The sequence below is a fragment of the Hypanus sabinus genome, chromosome 13, assembly GCF_030144855.1.
Source record: "Hypanus sabinus isolate sHypSab1 chromosome 13, sHypSab1.hap1, whole genome shotgun sequence".
In the NCBI taxonomy this organism is placed as follows: domain Eukaryota; kingdom Metazoa; phylum Chordata; class Chondrichthyes; order Myliobatiformes; family Dasyatidae; genus Hypanus; species Hypanus sabinus.
In genome coordinates, this window is record NC_082718.1 from 29,674,290 (window position 1) to 29,692,077 (window position 17,788).

Genomic DNA, 17,788 nt, shown 5'->3' on the forward strand with positions numbered 1-17,788 from the left:
ACCTCTCACAGCCACCCTAAACTTCCTGACAATCACTTAAAATTATGCTTCTTGTGTGTTTTAATTTTGTTGTGCAGAGAAGGGGGAGATAAAAGGTGTGTGTCCCACCTACAGTGGAAGGAAAACATTCTTAAACACTGACAGTCGATCAATATAAAGGGCATAACAGTTGAAGAGCAGTGTCAGCTGCCTTAATGACTACCGTCCAGTAACACTCGCGTTTACCATGATGAAATGCCTTGAGAGGTTAGTCACGGTTAGAATCAACTCTTGTCTCAGGAAGGACCTAGACCTGGATAATTTGTCTATCACTACAATAGGTCTACAGCAGGCACAATCTCAATGGCTTCTCATGCACCCTTGGAGCACCTGGCCAATACAAGTACCTACATCAGGATCTGTTCGTTGACTATAGCTCAACGTTTAACACCAACATTCATACAGTCCTGTCCGAAAAGCTGCAGAACCTGGGAATCTGTACCTCCCACCGCCACTGGATCTTTGACTTCCTAACTGGAAGATCACAATCTGTGCAGATTGGAAACAACATCTCCACCTTGCTGACAATCAACTCTGGTGCACCTCAGGGATGTGTGCTCAGCCCACTGGTCTACTCTCTCTACGCCCATGATTGCGTGGCTAGGCGTAGCTCAAATGCCATCTATAAACGTGCTGATGATACAACCATTGTTGGTGGAATCTCAGATGGAGATGAGATGGCCTACAGGCGCAGGATACACCAATTAGTTGAGTGGTGTCACAGCAACAACCTGGCACTCAAAGTCAGCAAAACCAAAGAGCTGATTGTGGACTCAGAAAGGGTAAGAGGAGAAAGCACAAACAAACCCTCATGGAGGGATCAGAAGTCAAGACAGTGAGCAATTTCAAGCTCCTGAGAACCTAACCTGGTCTTAACATATCAATGCAGTTATAAAGAAGGCAAGACAGTGGCTACACTTCATTAGGCATTTGAGGAAATTTGCTTTGTTACCTAAACATTCAAAATCTTCTACAGATGTACCGTTGACAGTATTTTCAGTGGCTTCATCACCATCTGGTTGGGGGGGGTGATATGGTACAGGATCAAAGTAAATTGCAGAAACTTATAAAATTAGTCAGCTCCATCATGGGCACTAGCCTTTATAGTATTTAAGGCATCTCCAAAGAGCAGTGCTTCAGAAAGGCGTCATCCATCATTAAGGGCCCCCACCACCCAGGACTTACCCTCTTCTCATTGTTACCATCAAGGTGGAGGTACAGATGCTTGAAGGCACACACTCAGTGATTCAGGAACAGCTTCTTCCCCTCTGCTATCAGATTCCTAAATGGATACTGAACCCATGAACACTACCTCACTGCTTAATTAATTTAACTATTTTATATATGTATAACTCTGTTTTTCTGTATTTATCATGTATTTCATTCTACCGTCGCCACAAAGTTAACAAATTTCGTGACATATGCCGATAATGTTAAACCTGATTCTGGCTCTGATTCTGAAATTAGAGTAAAAGTGGCTCTTAAACCTGTCCTGGGTTAACATTAGGAATGCTGAGAGCAGAGGAGAACATTCTGACTTGGTTTGAGTCAGAACGACTTGAAGACATTTTGCTCTTGGCTCAGTACTGGAGAGAGTTGAACAGGAGGCATGGAAACTCCACATTCAACAGGAAGAATTCACAGCACATACAAGGAACCCAGTGCCACCTCTGACACTACACACAACAGAGGATGAAATGGTGTCAGACTGGAGATCCTGGACCACTTTCACAGGTCCTGTCAGACTGGAGATCCTGGACCACTTTCACAGGTCCTGTCAGACTGGAGATCCTGGACCCCTGGACCACTTTCACAGGTCCTGTCAGACTGGAGATCCTGGATCACCTTCACAGGTCCTGTCAGACTGGAGATCCTGGACCACTTTCACAGGTCCTGTCAGACTGGAGATCCTGGACCCCTGGACCACTTTCACAGGTCCTGTCAGACTGGAGATCCTGGATCACCTTCACAGGTACTGTCAGACTGGAGATCCTGGACCAATTTCACAGGTCTTGTCAGACCGGAGATCCTGGACCAATTTCACAGGTCTTGTCAGACTGGAGATCCTGGACCAATTTCACAGGTCTTGTCAGACTGGAGATCCTGGAGCACTTTCACAGGTCTTGTCAGACCGGAGATCCTGGAGCACTTTCACAGGTCCTGTCAGACTGGAGATCCTGGACCAATTTCACAGGTACTGTCAGACCGGAGATCCTGGATCACCTTCACAGGTACTGTCAGACTGGAGATCCTGGACCAATTTCACAGGTACTGTCAGACTGGAGATCCTGGAGCACTTTCACAGGTCCTGTCAGACTGGAGATCCTGGACCAATTTCACAGGTCCTGTCAGACTGGAGATCCTGGACCAATTTCACAGGTCTTGTCAGACTGGAGATCCTGGACCACTTTCACAGGTCCTGTCAGACTGGAGATCCTGGACCAATTTCACAGGTCCTGTCAGACTGGAGATCCTGAACCAATTTCACAGGTCTTGTCAGACTGGAGATCCTGAACTACTTTCACAGGTACTGTATTTGCCAGAAACCATTTTGGAACAACTAATTCCCACTAAACAAGATCGAAATATGTCACCTTGAGGATTCAACAAGGAAGAAGTGAACACTTAGAAGTGCAGGCCATTTGGCCCTGGATGTTGAGCCAACCTTATAACCTACTCCAAGATCAATCTAAACCTTCCCTCCCACAGAGCCCTCCATTTTTCTTTCATCCAGCTAAGAGTCAGTTAAACGTCCCCAGTGTACCTGCCTGTACTACCACTCCAGGGAGCACATTCCACACACTCACCACTCTCAGTGTAATTAACTTACGCAGAACGTAATAAGCACAATGGATTCCGCAGATGCTCGAAATCCAGGGCAACTCACACAAAGTGTAAATGTGAGTGACATGAAACATCAAAAGGCAGCAGAGGAGCAGCTGAAAACGATGGTTACAATAAAAGAGGGTGTTGCAACAATAGCTACCCAACCTTTGTGTGTTGTAGCCATAGTTACCAGCTGTCCTTGTGTGCAAGCCATAGGTTTCAAATTCCTCCTTGTGCTGTATCCATGATTTCCAGTCCCTCGTGTTGTAACCATGGTCACAAATAAACTCGGACTTTATGCAGTGGATACTTCAGAAGACAAATTCATGAAGTAGAGGTAAATATGGACAATAACTTTATGAAAAGAAGGGGCAGGTTCAAGATAGGGAGATATTTGGAAAGAAAAGATTGGTCAAAGGTGGTATCTTTAGAAATGAGGCAAGTAAATTGTGAAGGTCGCAGAGAGTAACAAGTGTTCGATAACAATGGCTTAAAAAAAACCTGGTAATTAGAGATTAGGTTCAAAGTTCAAAGTAAATTTATTATCAAAGTATGTAATTGTCACCATATACTACACTGAGATTTACTTTCTTGCAGGCTCCACATTCTACAGAAGGAGAAAGAAATACTATATAATCAATGAGAAAAGATACATAAGGACCGACTAATAACCATTGCACAACAGAAAACAAAACTGCAAATACGAAAATAATTAAGTCATGCTGAAAACACGAGTTGAAGAATATTTGAAAATTAAGCCTATAGGTTGTGGAATCAGTTCAGTGTTGCGTTATCTATCACTTCAGGTGAGACAAGATCAAGGAGGAAATTGGAAGTTTCATTGCGTATCCTGGTCCGAACCTCAGACAGCAGGCAACCAGCAGTTCCACTGTTGTTTGTGGATCCTGGTCCGGATCTTGCAGCTACCAGCAGTTCCACTCTAGTTCCAAGGGAGTTCATGTGCTAAAACTGAAGGAAACCCTCATTTTCATGCACTCACTATGAAATGCAAAACTGATTTACTGACAGATTTTGAAAGATAAACCCATCAATTCACCCCACAGCAGCATTCCAGTGGTACAGCCAGTTTTGTTGGGATTCTCCACAACGTGACTTATCGTCCGGCACTGTGCCACCCCTTACAGGTATCCAGCTGACCGAGCAAGTGGGAAGGCCAGGACCAGCCTGAGATGGGACTTCAGAGCATCCAGCCAGCCTCTGGGCCACAGGAGTCTGACAGTCATCTTGCATTCTCAACTTCCACCCTTACGATTAACTTCATGAGCAACAAACAATCTGCTGGAAGAACTCAGCGGGTCAAGCAGCATCTGTGGGAGGAAAGAAATGGTTGGCGTCTTTTGATTCTGATGCCGGTTTTTAACCCAAAACGTCAAGAAATCCTTCCCTTCCCTTCCCCCCACAGATGCTCTTCAGCCAGCTGAGTTCATCCGGTAGATGGTGTGTTGCTCCAGATTCCAGAATCAGCCGTCTCTCTTGAGTCCTATTATATGTTATTACAAAGTAATGTAGTCAAGCTAACAAGCAGCCAGTAACTAAAGTATCTAGACATCGCAGTTTATGGACCTGGTTTGTATGTACTCAAACTTTTCACCATTGTTGAAAATTTTATTGGGAGACTTTCTGAACTGGGCAAGAAGTCAGTACAGAAGGTCAAAATAGTAGTATACGGGCCTCATCAACACTACAGGCCTCACTCCAAACTATTACAGGACTTATCAGTACCTCAGGCCTCACTCCAGACTATTATAGGCCTTATCAGTACTACAGGCCTCACTCCAAACTGTTACATTACATAAAAGTGGTTTCTCACTCTGTTTTATTTTAATGGTTTCACTCTGATCTGATTTCAGCCAATAATTTTAGACAGATGACATTAAAAAAGAACAGTGGCATATGTTAACCACAATCAACGCTTAATGAGTAGACACACCAACTTCGAACATATACAGCTACCAAATGCAGTATTTTGCCATTGCATCTAAACCCTGAGACCACAGGGGTTTCCTTTAGATTTTCCAGTTTCCTACCACATTCCAAAAGATGTATCGGCTGTGGTAAACACTCAGGAGCCAGCCAGTGACCTGGAGGGACCCTCTGTTAAGACTAGTATGTTGAGTCTGTGATATCTGAGTAAATAACCTAATAGCAGAATGATAGCATAACATCAAGTGTAACAGCGGTCATCGATCGGGGTTCAATTCCCATCACAATCTGTGAGGAGTCGTACATTCACCCTGTGATCGTCGGGCTTCTTCTGGGTGTTCCGATTTCTTCCCACATTCCAAAGATGAACAGATTAGTGTGAGTAAGTTATGGGCTTGCTACGGTGGTACTGGAAGTATGGTGAAACATGCGGGCTGCCCCCAGCACGTCTTTGAATTGTGTCGGTCATTGACACATACAACAAATTTCACTGTATATTTTAATGTACATGCAACAAATAAAGCTAATCTTAAGATTAGCACCCCAGTGCTCGGCAACAGAGAGCAACAGAACATTGTGGAAATTAATTGCAGGACAGGCAACGATAAGCAATGAAATCAATCTCCAGAACAAACTGGGCTCAGACCGAAAAGGGTTAGGGTTAATGGTGCCATAGAAGCATAAGTGGTGGGAGTGTGGAACGAGCTGCCATCTGACATGGTAAATGTGGGCTCACTCTTAAGTTTTAAGAATAAATTGGATAGATACATGGATGGGAGAGGTCTGTACGGTTATGGACTGGGTGCAGGTTAATGGGACTAGTGGAATAAAGTTTCGGCGCAGACTATTAGGGCCGAATGGCCTGTTTCCTGCGCTGTAGCGTTCTATGTGCTATGTTCTATAACAGCTAGCGTGACACTATTACAGCTTGGGTCATTAGAGCTCATTTTGGTGTCTTCTGTAAGAAAATTTGGTGTGTGTGTGTGTGTGTGTGTGTGTGTGTGTGTGTGTGTGTGTGTGTGTCCTATGGGTGCTCCAGAGTCCTCCCGCATTCCAATGGCATACCAGTTACTAGATTAATTAATCATTATAAATTGTCCTGTGATTAGGCTACTGTTGAACAGGTGGGCTGCCAAGGTGGTGCAGCTCGTTGGATCGGAAGGACCTATTCCGCGCTGTATTTCTAAATTAAATAAATCAAATAAAAATACCAGCGAACTGGAGGGGTTCTGTGACGGATAGGATCCTCAGACTGTGGCCCAGGTGTCTTACTCAGCTACATAAAGGAATCTGTACGGTCAATAATTACGATTGCCATGGCATGTCAGCAATGCACACTCCGGAGTTTACAGCGGCAAAAACTCAGGGCATCACGCTTCAGGAAGGGGAGACGATCCACAGAGGGAGCACACATGATATTCACCTTAATGCTAGTTGGAATGCAAGAGTTAAAGCATGGAGGTAAAATTATTCTTAGAGCCAAGCAGCAGGGAAAGAAGCTCCTTGGCCCATCAGGTCCCAATGAGCAAGATGACCATCCAAGCTAGTCCCATTTCCCCATAGCCCACTAAATTATCTGCCCAACTACAGAACTCAGATTGGATTCCTGTAATCTAGGTTACGGTGAGATCTGATTGTCGTTTTCAAGGAGAAATTTGAGTGAATGGACAGAAACTTTCCACCAGCATATGATCTAAAAAAAAATTACGGCCATGATTCAGGGGAGAAACACGATGTGGGAATTAGAATTGGAATTGGTTTATTATTGTCACATGTACCAAGATACAGTGAAAAGCTCATCTTGTACACTGTTCATACGGATCAATTCATTACACAGTGCAATGAGGTAGAACAAGGTAAAACAATAACAAAATGCAGAATAAGGTGTAACATCTACAGAAAGAAAACAGTGCAGGTAAATAATAAGGCACCAGGTCATAACGAGGTAGATTGTGAGAGTAACAGTCCAACTTTTCATACTAGGGATCTATTTAATAGTCTTATAACAGAGAGGTAGAAGCTGTTTTTCAACCTGTTGGTACATGCTTTCAGGCTTTTGTATCTTCTGCCCGATAGAAGAGGGGAGAAGAGGGAAGAGCATGGAACAGTACAGATGGTGGAGGCCATATGGCCCACCATGTTGTCTTCTTCTTTCTTCTTCAGCCCTTCTGGGGCTGTCGTGGTTTCTCATGCCCCACAAACAACCAGGAGACGCAGAAGATTCTTCAAAAAGTATTAAACTTTAATTTGCAAATCAAAGCTGAGACAGTCATTGAGCTAGTCGTTGATTGCCCACCGATCCTTGTACGTAGCATTTTTTATAGCAATCTCCTGGTTTAGTTGCATTAGCATATCCAATCGGTCTATAGTTGCGTATCACAAGTACATCCGCCACTATTGTTTCTACCCATTGACTAAATCATGTTCTAATCTACATCTCTTAGCTATCTCTCATTAACACACCATTGTCTTCTACATTCTTAAGATTTCATTCTCCTACTAAATTGGATACATGCATAGCAAATAGCAAGTTCATAGCTGACTACATAGTTTTGGTTACACAGCAAACAATGCAACTTTTATACTCCAATAGGGCCTAGGTCACCGACAGCAACTCGGCAAAGTCCTCAATCCTGGGCCAAAGGATGATCAGTCAAACGGCTTCCACTTACACAGACAATTTCCTGCATCTTCTAGGCGAAGATGCTTCCTCTCCCAGGGATGGGGTCTTTGGAGCTTCTGGTGGAGTTTCTGTAGCTCTGGGTTTTTATGGGATGGAGTTGCTAGACTCATGCCCAATCTTCCTCCTTTCTCAGCCAGGTTTGGAACCATCCACGGAGGAGTTACACTATGCTGTGCTAAACTTTTAATCTTCTCCAAGATCAAACTAGCTCTTTTTTCTCCACATAGCCCCCTATTTTCTCTTCCTCCACCTGCCCAGCTAAGAGTCTCTTAAATGTCTCTAATGTATTTTCCCTTACCACTACCCATGGCAACATATTCCACCACTCTTTAACAGTCAACTCCCCCACCCTTTCCTCCAATCTCCTTAAAGTTATGCCTTCTCTTATTAGCCATTAGAAGAGTGGGGACACATAAATCTTGTCATAAACAGCGGCCAAAGTTGGACCAGTTGCCAGCTTTAATCTGAGGTCAAAAGATTTTTGTGGACTACAGATGAGTGGGGAAGACCTGTGTACAGGTGAACTGTGCCCTCATTGATGCCACGGCGAGCTCCAGACCCTGAATCATCACCTTCTGCTCCTCTGGCCAGGAGCTGGTCACAATACCAGACTCCGATGAGAAGCAGATCACCTGTCGGGGGAAGGCATGGAGTCTGCAGTCCTGCCTTGGGGAGACGTCTGTCACTTTAGCTCTGGGAGCTAACAAGGTTAATTAGGAGCAGACTTACCTGAATAGAATAGTCGAGATAAACTTCAGTCAGGATCGGGATTATCTGAACCGCTAATAATTGCACCAAATAACATTCCAGCTGTAATACCTGGACCCCGGAAGATGCCAGGGGCTGTCATTATCTGAGCTGTTACACAACGTTAGTCGGATCAAACACATCGACTCTCCAGCAAATGCACAACAGGGAGGGGATAATTAGAGGAAAGGGGCAGGGAGAGGTCAGGAGTTCTGGTCACCCTGTGATAGGTAAATGGGAAAGAATGCAAAAAACGATTTACAAGAATGTTGCTGGGTCCAGATTGTCAAGTTGTAGAATGTAGAACAAAGTGTCAAAGACTATGGGGTGAAGGCAGAAAATGGTGTTGAGAGGGATAATAAATCAACCATGATGGAATGACAGAGCAGATTTGAATGGCCAAATGACCTAATTCTACACCTATGTCTTATGGTCTAACATAGAATATAGATCATTACAAAAGCACAGGCTGTTTGGCTCATGGTGTATTGCTAATGTCCTAACCTACTCCAAGATCAATCTAACTCTTCCCTCCTGCATAGCCCTCCATTTCTCTATCATTCATGTGCCTATCTAAGAGTCTCTTAAATGTCACTAATGAATTTGCCTCTACCACCATCCCTGACAGAGTGGTCCACACACTCATCACTCTCTGTGTTAAAGAATTATCTCTAACATCCCCCTATACTTTCCTCCAATCACCTTAACATTATGTCCTCTTACACTAGCCATTTCTGCCCTGGGAAATAGTCTCACCTCTCATCCTCCTTCACTCCAGAGAGAAAAGCCCTAGCTCACTCAACCTTTCCTCATAATCCAGACAGCATCCTGATAAATCTCCTCTCCACCCTCACTAAAGCTTCCACATCCGTGTTATAATGAAGTGATCAGAACTGACACAAGTGTGGCCTAACGAGGGTTTTGTAGAGCTGCAACATGACCTTGTGGCTGTTGAACTCAATCCCTGACTAATGAAGCTGGCACCTTCCTAACCATCCTATCAACTTTGAGAGATTTATGGATGTGAACCTCAAAGTCTCTCCGTTTCTCCACACTGCTCAGAATCTTGCCATTAACCCTGTATTCTGCCTTCAGTGGGTGTCCACTTTCTTCATCATCCTATAAACATGCACTCCTAGATTCCTCTGTTCCTGCACACATCTTAGTGTTGGTCCTCCTTCCCCAAACCTACTCCCACCACCCTGGTGCCCTGTGGTGCTTGTGACCCCTGGACTGACTTTGCAGAAATCACTCACTCCAGGCTTTTCTGATGTTCAGTTTGGCCGTCAGGTCACAGATTGCTGCGTTTTCGACACTACTGATTTGGTGACCGACACACAAGTGGTTCGCAGTCAGCTTGCCTGTAACAAAGGAATGTTACTCATTCGTAAAGAGGAATGCTGTCCATTTACAACAAAGTAATGCTGGTTGCTTGCACCAAAGGAATTTTGTCTGCTTGTATCAAAGGAATGCCGTCTGCTTGTAACAAAGCAATGTTCTTGTTTGTGACAAGGAATGCTGTCTGCTTGTTACAAGGAATGTTGTCTGCTTGTACCAAAGGAGTGCCATCCTCCTGTAACAAGGAATGCTGTCCATTTGTACCAAAGGAATAGCGTCCGTATTCAATGAAGGTATAACTTACCTTCTTGCAATGAAGGTCTGTAACATCAGAATTAGACGGTGTAAGTGTAATGGCCCAGGGCAAAGAGAGCAGCTTTCCAAGTGTAACAAGCTGACTCACCGAGCCAGGCAAAGAAAACCGACACTGCAGAACAGATCCAAACGATAACTGATTAAAAAGGGCTTCAAATTAAAACAATCTGAATCTTGCTAATCTGAATTTTAGATAAAATTTAATCTCCTCTACAAGGGCATGAAGACAAACCCAACAGAGTAGAAATAAGCATGAGAAGATGACGGTTTTCTCAGTCCTGATGAAGGGTGTCAGCCCGAAACATCGACCATTTGCTCTTTTCCTTAGATGCTGCCTGGCCTGCTGAGTTCTTCCAGCACGGTGTGTGTGGAGCAGAAGTAACTTCCATTGTCAGCTGCTACATGTTGCATTCACAGTGAAGCCGTTTAAGCTGTTAGGCCAACATCTAAATAAATAGATTACTCTGATAGTTTCACCTTGCCTGGGAAGTTTTGAAAATCATTTCGGGCAACTCCTCAGTGTATCAGTCTCTCCAAACCCAACATCTAACAGATAGACCCTGTGATTCACCGAAACAAGCATCATTCCAGATCTGCAGATTGCAGGCAGGCTTAATAACAGAGGCAGCTAGCGGGAAAGAGAGTCTGAGATACCCTCCAAACACGGCAGGAATTCACCCAGCAGCCACTGAACAAACAGGAGGTGCTGTTAATTGTTTCTCCGGCCACCGAGGCTTAGAATATCCACTGCTCTGTTATCTATGGTCAGCGGACCTTGCAAAATAAAGGGGGAAGACATCCAAGACAGATTAGCATGATTGATGGCTGAAGACCCGAGGACAACTTAGTAAAAGGCAGGGATGATGGGCAGTGTATTGCAACGCAGCGCCTGGCTACTAACACACACCCGATTAACGTTCCAGACCTTTGCAAAATGTGCCTGTTAACCTTAGCAACTTTGAAACAGCGATAGCCAACGCACAGCAGCAACCAGGCATACAAAAGCTAATGCCCACAAAAAGTACAAGCGATCATTATCTTTAATGTTTTTAAATTATTTCATGAATTCCACAGGGACATGGCTAATGACAGCTCACTCAGCTACCAACTGGCAAACCATGCGTCTGCTCGTTTGGGGCAGCTCGGGTTATGAAGACGAATGAATTCGCTGAACTTCTGATAACCTTTGTGAGATCAAGGGTTTATTAAACAGAACTTTCCATCAGGAAGTTAAATGGATGGCCTCTATCAGAGAGCACATTCTGTAGAGAAGGCTGTCTTGTGCCAAGGGCTATGATTTAGTGCTCTGCTCGTAGATGTGAAAATAGTCGTCTTCATCTAAACTTCTGTGTGAAGAGCAAGTTAGCACTGCTGTTTTTAAGGCCAATAGACACAGGAGCAGAATTAACCATTCAGCCCATCAAATCTACTCCACCATTTCATCACGGCTGATTTATTTTCCCTCTCAACAACATTCTCCCTGCTTCCTCCCTGCAATCTTTGATGCTCTTATGAATTAAGAACCTATCAACGTCCACTTTAAATATACCCAGTGAATTAACCTCCACAGCCTTCTGTGGTGATGGATGCCACAGATTCACCAACTTCTGGTAAAAAAAATTTCCTCCTCTTCTCTGTTCTAAAGGGTCACCATTCTGAACCCTCTGGTTGAAGTATAGTCCTAATGATCCTTGAGGTCAATGAAGTCCATGAGATAACTCACAGTGCTGTCGGAAGAGTTAAAGCAGAAATATCCTAGCTATCTTGCCAGCTGCCCTGAGACACCTGGGGAGCTACCCTGGCCAAGATGTCTACCACCAGACCCATTCATTTCCATGGCAACGTGTCACCGAGGACAATGCGTATGTGGGCCAGGAGCATGTGGAGCACTGCGACACCTAGCGGACCTCTCGACCTGATGTGAAGCAAGCACCAACCTGTCCTGGTGGTGGAGATGCCACACACAGGTCTCCCTAATGTCCTTCCCTAGACCTTGGGGCGGGCAGCTGGGCACCGTGGTCGGAATGAACAAGAGAAAAAAAGAGATGCAAAGATCTTGTAAGATTGGGAAAAGTTAGAAGCAAAGGACCAAAGCATTGTTCATAGACTTTGTGTTATTGTCTGCTGTAGGTTCACCTACAACTCATCACCCCGGTCAGCTCTCAGGGAGGTGGAGTTGATACACGTTGTGTCTTGCAGCTTGCAGGGCAGAGATGAAAGCCCTCTGCTCCAACTCATCCATATCGACCGTGTTTCTCAGTGAGTTAATCCCATCTGCCTTCTTTTGGCCCATAATATTCTAAACCTCTCCATATCCATGAACTTATCACCAGCGAGCCTGCCTCAACCACTACTTCTGGCAGCTCATTCCATCCCTGATGCAACACCCCTGAAGTCCCTTTTAAATCTCATGCCTCTGATCTTAAACTCACACCCTCTTGTTCTAAGATTAACTTCCCCAGGGAAAAAATAGCTATGTTCTTTCACCCTGTCTATGTCCCTCATGATTTATACACCTCTATAAGGTCACCCCTCAATCTCCTACATTCCAACGAATAAAGTCCTAGTCTAGTCAGCCTCTCCTTGTAACTCGGGCCCCCAGTTCCTGGCAACTGGTAAATTATTTCAGCACTCTTTCTAGTTTAATAACATCTTTCTTATAACAGTGTGTCCAAACTGTACACAGTACTCCTGGTGTGGTCTCACCGACATCTTATTTCATTACATTTCATTCTCGTTCTTTTCTGTTATGTTGGGATTTAATCGCATGTTTACATTATAAAAAAGTGACAAGTACAACCAATCACTCTAATTACACATTTAACGATACTCAAACCAATACTCAAACCATTTACTCTAATTACACATCTAACAATATTCAAAAATAAGTGCAGAATGAGTTTTTAAAACTTTAAATACCAGGTTAGTAAACATGTTAAAACAGTGTGCCACAAAAAAATGAGAGATTGAGAAACGTAGACGTGTATTTTTAAACACAGCAGGATGGTTCAAAATTGCACCGTTGTTTATTCAGTGGAGGGGAGTAAACATCTCAGCTTGAATTATCGGCTGCTTATTCCCTTCCATAGAGCAGCCTGACCTGCGGAGTTCCTCCAGCATCTTGTGTGTGTTGCCCAGGATTTCCAGCATCTGCAGCATCTCTTAAGTTTATGAGTTGTTTATTCTGGCTGAAGGATCTAGAATTGGGGAGCATGCTATCAAGGTAAGGGATTGGCCACTTGGGGCAGAGACTAAAAGGGACCTTGAGGATTGTGCATCTTTATAAATCCCTCCTTCAGTATTGTGAAGGGTTAGTCATTGAGTAGGTACAGAGCCAAAAGTGATGGACTGCTGGGATTCAAGGATATGGGGATAGCAGAGCTGAGGGAAATAATCAGCGCACTTTATTGAATGTTGCAGCAGGCCTGCTGAGCTGAATGATGTCTTCCTGCTCTTCCTTCTCATCTTCTTCTATTCAAGATGTTTCCAGAAATATTGGACCTGACCAGAGCGGCACTTACTAGAGTCATTCTCATATTGTGGCCTAGAATTCCAGCTTGCCAGCAGTCACCATTTCCCTCCCTCCTTTTACATACAACCAGTATCTTAAACGGAGACTGTGTAAATACAGTAGAATAAATGTTGGTTTGGACAGAAAGCATGAGCCTGGACTGAATGGCAAGTTCCCTCCAGAGCAAGATTCGATGCTAGAAACGGTGTTACCTTGGCCTACTTCATTTCCCACCTCTCCTGCCATCCAGAGCAGATATTACAAACTCTGGTGACAAATGAAACCAAAGGCCTGTATTTCCATGTAGAGTTGACAGCGCACACTCAGCTTAATAGCTTGAAATAGACTTGGAAACTTTAGCCTAAATGCTATCACCAAAAGCAGAGAATTCTGTGGTAAAATACCAATGAACACAGAACAGCAGAGCACAGTACAGGCCTTTTGGCCTACAACATTGTGATGTCCCTTTAACCTACTCTGATATCAATCTAACCCTTCCCTTTCACCTTGCCCTCCATTTTTCTTTCATCCAAGTGCCTATCTAAGAGTCTTGATGTCCACAATTGAGGACATTTTTAAAAGATGATACCCTAAAAAGTTGGTATCCATTCTATCAATCATCTCTCCATCCTCCTGCCCCCACACTATATTCCACACTGGGGCTCACCAACATTTTATACAACTTCGATATAGCATGCCAACTTCTGCCCTCCATACAGTGGCACTGAATGCCTGCACTTTCCATCGTCAGTAGAAAGGAGTTAAGTTTAATCCAGCACCACTCTGCTCCTCTCCTTAGTGATCAGATCACTGAAGATCTTTCCACTGCCTTTAACTGTAAATAAGCCTGAGGCTGCCTGAGATTTCAATAGCTTCCTGTGGTTATGTTGACCAATAAACACATCACCTTAAAACAGAGGGAATTCCAGCAGTGAGCTCTTGCATTCAGTATCCAAAACAAACTGAAACTCTCATGCAATACGATCTGAAAAACTCTTTTTATCCCTCCGAGAGACACATGCCAACCAATCCTTCCAACTGTTACCTCTATGGGAGAGCTTGAGCCTGGGAATGTTCAACTTCCCGGTTTCCACCGCTGGCAAGACCAACAGGAGAAGTGTCCCCCACAATAGCGGACGGGAGTGGAGCGGGGCCAGACTTCTCTTCCCGTGAGAGCTCCTTGTTGCTGGCATCCTGGCCTTCATCACCACTTGTAATGGGTTCTTGTGCTGGGATGATATCTGCTGCAAGAGAAAGAAACTTTATATTGTGTGGAACAATCAAGCATACCTCACCTGTAGCAATTGTAGGCTGGCTGGTTGCAGCCAGATCATTGTGAAGTACACCCCACTGAGCACTGAGGGAGCTCTACACTGTCAGAGGCATCATCCTCTTCTTCCTCAGGAGGCCGAAGAAATCTGGCATTTTTCCATCATCCCTTACCAATTTTTTATGGACGGACCTCAGAAAGCATCCAATCTGGGTCCATCATGGCTTGCTACTTCAAGGAGCTGCAGAGAGTCGTGGACACAGCTCAGCACATCTCAGAAACCAGCCTCCCCTCCGTGGAAGAGTGTACATCTTGCTCCCATCCACGGACTCTGTCTACACTTCTAGCTGCCTCAGTAAAGTAGCCAGTGTAACCAAAATTCCACCCACCCTAGACAGTCTTTGTTCTTCCCTCTCTCACTGGGCAGAAGATACAAAAGCCTGAAAGTACATTCCACCAGCTTCTACCCCACTGTTATCAGACTATTGAACAGTTCCTCAAGACAGAAAGTAGCCTCACAATCTACCTCATTATAATCTTGCACCTGCACTTCACTTCCTCTGGAGCTGTTACTCTTTATTCTGTATTCTATTATTGTTTCCCTTGATCTACTTCAATGTATTGTGTAATGATCTGAACTGAACAAATACGTAAGACAAACTTTTCACTGTGTCTCGATGCATCTGACACATTATACCAAGTACTAGCCTTCTCTGGTGGCTGAAAATAAAATATCTTGAGATTATTTACAGCTGGAAGTAGAGAAGGCAGAGACAGAGTAGATCATCAGAGTCTCTTTTCCCATGGTAGAGGGCAGGGGCTTGAGATGACAGAAGGGGGCTTCAAAGGGGATATGAGAGGTAACCTTTTACACAGACGGTGATTGATATTTGGAACTCACCAATGGTGGGGGGTGGAATCTTAGATATAGAGCCACAGAGTTAAATGGCATGGGAAAAAAGTGCTTCAGCCCCAACTAGTCCATGCCAACCTAGGTGCCTACCTGACCTCCTCTCATTGGCCTACATTTGGCCTATATCCCCCTAAGTCCTTCCTACCTACATACCTGTCTGAGTGGCTTTTAAACTTTATAATTTAACCCCATCTACCACTTCCTCTGACAGTTCATTCCACATACCTATCACCTTCTGTGTGTAAAGCCTGCTCCCCGGGTCCTTTTTAAATTGCGTCCCTCTCACTTTAAACCTGTGCCCTCTGGTGGAATCTCACACAATGCAGGTGTTTAAGAGGCAGAGGTACAGAGGGTCAGAGACGTAATGGGAAATGTGCAGATAAAATTCAATGTTCAAAGTAAATTTATTACCAAAGTACCTATATATCACCATATACAACCCAGAGAATCATTTTCCTGTGGGCATTCACAGTAGAACAGAGAACTAGAATGGAATCAATGAAAAACCACACACAAAGACTGACAATCAATCAATGTGCAAAAGACAAACTGTGCAAATACAATACAAACAAACAGATAGATAGATACTGAGAACATGAGTTGTAGGATCCTTGAAAGCTAGATCGTAGGCAGTGTAGAGTGATCAGTTCAGAGTTTATGTTATCCATCCTGGTTCAGGAACTTGCTGCTGGTGTGCGATCTAAGGCTGCAACAAGAAGAGAGCCTGGCACAGGGGGTGGATGCCTTTCTTGTGGCAGTGCTCATTGTACATGTGGTCAATGACTGGGATGGCTTTTCCTCTGATGAACTGCTTGCTGTTGCCATCAGGAAGGAGGTACAGAAGTGACAGGTCTTGTACTAACGACAGGAATTCTACAAAATTACTGCGATGAAATTGTACGGATTTTTGCAAGAAACTGCTTATTTATTTCACACCACAGTTTAAGGGATGCTGTGATATCAATGCCTCCACAAATAAGACCTTGCTTCTATCACTCTCTTCTATCACATTCAGTAGTTGAACTTTTCGGAGGAGTGTTCAAAGCCTCTCAACCCCTGATGTATCTTTAGCACCTCTGCTTCACTGGACCTCTTAGGTTCTCTATTAATCTTACAAAGCCTGCCAGACTTCCTGACGAGCCGGAAGCTATTTACAACGAGATAGGAACAAGCACTACTAAATCTGAACAGATGTCCTATAAAAGTGGTGCGGTGATAATGAGGACCTTTGTCAGAGGAACTGGGCTACAAATAATCGCACTAAGGATGTTGAAAGGTCACGTTCAAAGCTGTTTTAAGGCAGTTGTTGGTGGGGACAAAGTAAAAAAATGATATATAATTTGAAGGTAACACTTTAATCTAGAGCCACTCTATGTTCTTTACTACTTTGCAAGTGATTCATTAACAGGCACGACCCTTACAACACATCACTGTAAGTAAGGCCAATTTTTACATAGTTGAAAAGGGATCCAGATTTTCATTATTTTCCTGAAGGTTCTCCATGGGAACAGTTTAAAGAAATGATCAATCTTATTCAGCTAGACTCTGGAAACAATGCGACTCAAAACTTCAACAGTTTAAAAACTTGATTTTTCTCCAAATAATATTTCATATACTTACAGGGTAGGTACATGACATTTTATTCCTTATATGAATATTTTCCATGGAAGCATCAGCATAGTACATGTCCTATGACAAACGTGGGGGCACCGCTGTAGCATAGCGATCAGCGCAACGCTATTACACCAGGAGTCTGCGTTCAATTTCGAAGTCCGCTGTTAGGAGTTTGTACGTTCCTCCCCATGAACACATGGATTTCCTCTGGGTGCTCCGATTTCCATCCACATTCCAAAGACATACCGGTTGGTAGGTTAATTAGTCCTGTGATTAGGCTAGGGGTAAATAGGTTGGTTGCTGGGCAATGCAGCTTGGTGGACCAGAAAGACTTGTTTTGTGCCATATCTCTTAATAAATAAATAATATTTTAAATAATTAAGACTGTATTAATATAAATATTATTCATGATATTATTAGTTTCTAATATACAGTCCATATGAAGGGTCTGAAGCTAAAATATTGACTATTCATTTCCCTGTGTTCCTCCAGCGTTTTGGGTCTGTCCTCTGCATTGGTAGTACCTGCAGAATCTCTTGCATTTATGATTTCATAGACCTGCTGCATTTTGCCACATTAAAGTTTTTA

The 17,788-nt window shown here is 43.8% G+C and overlaps 1 protein-coding gene across 2 annotated transcripts in view; it reads right to left on the bottom strand.

Moving 5' to 3' along the window:
• sema3d (sema domain, immunoglobulin domain (Ig), short basic domain, secreted, (semaphorin) 3D) overlaps positions 1-17,788 on the bottom strand; it is a 276,802-nt gene that overhangs the window by 180,402 nt on the left and 78,612 nt on the right. The window contains exon 2 of one of the 2 annotated variants that reach the window (XM_059987393.1): positions 14,449-14,644. In XM_059987393.1, the coding sequence (XP_059843376.1) occupies positions 14,449-14,608 (160 nt within the window). In that variant the 5' untranslated portion in view covers positions 14,609-14,644. Of the gene's footprint in view, positions 1-14,448; positions 14,648-17,788 lie in introns of both variants that reach the window. The other variant, XM_059987392.1, reaches the window with a different exon arrangement.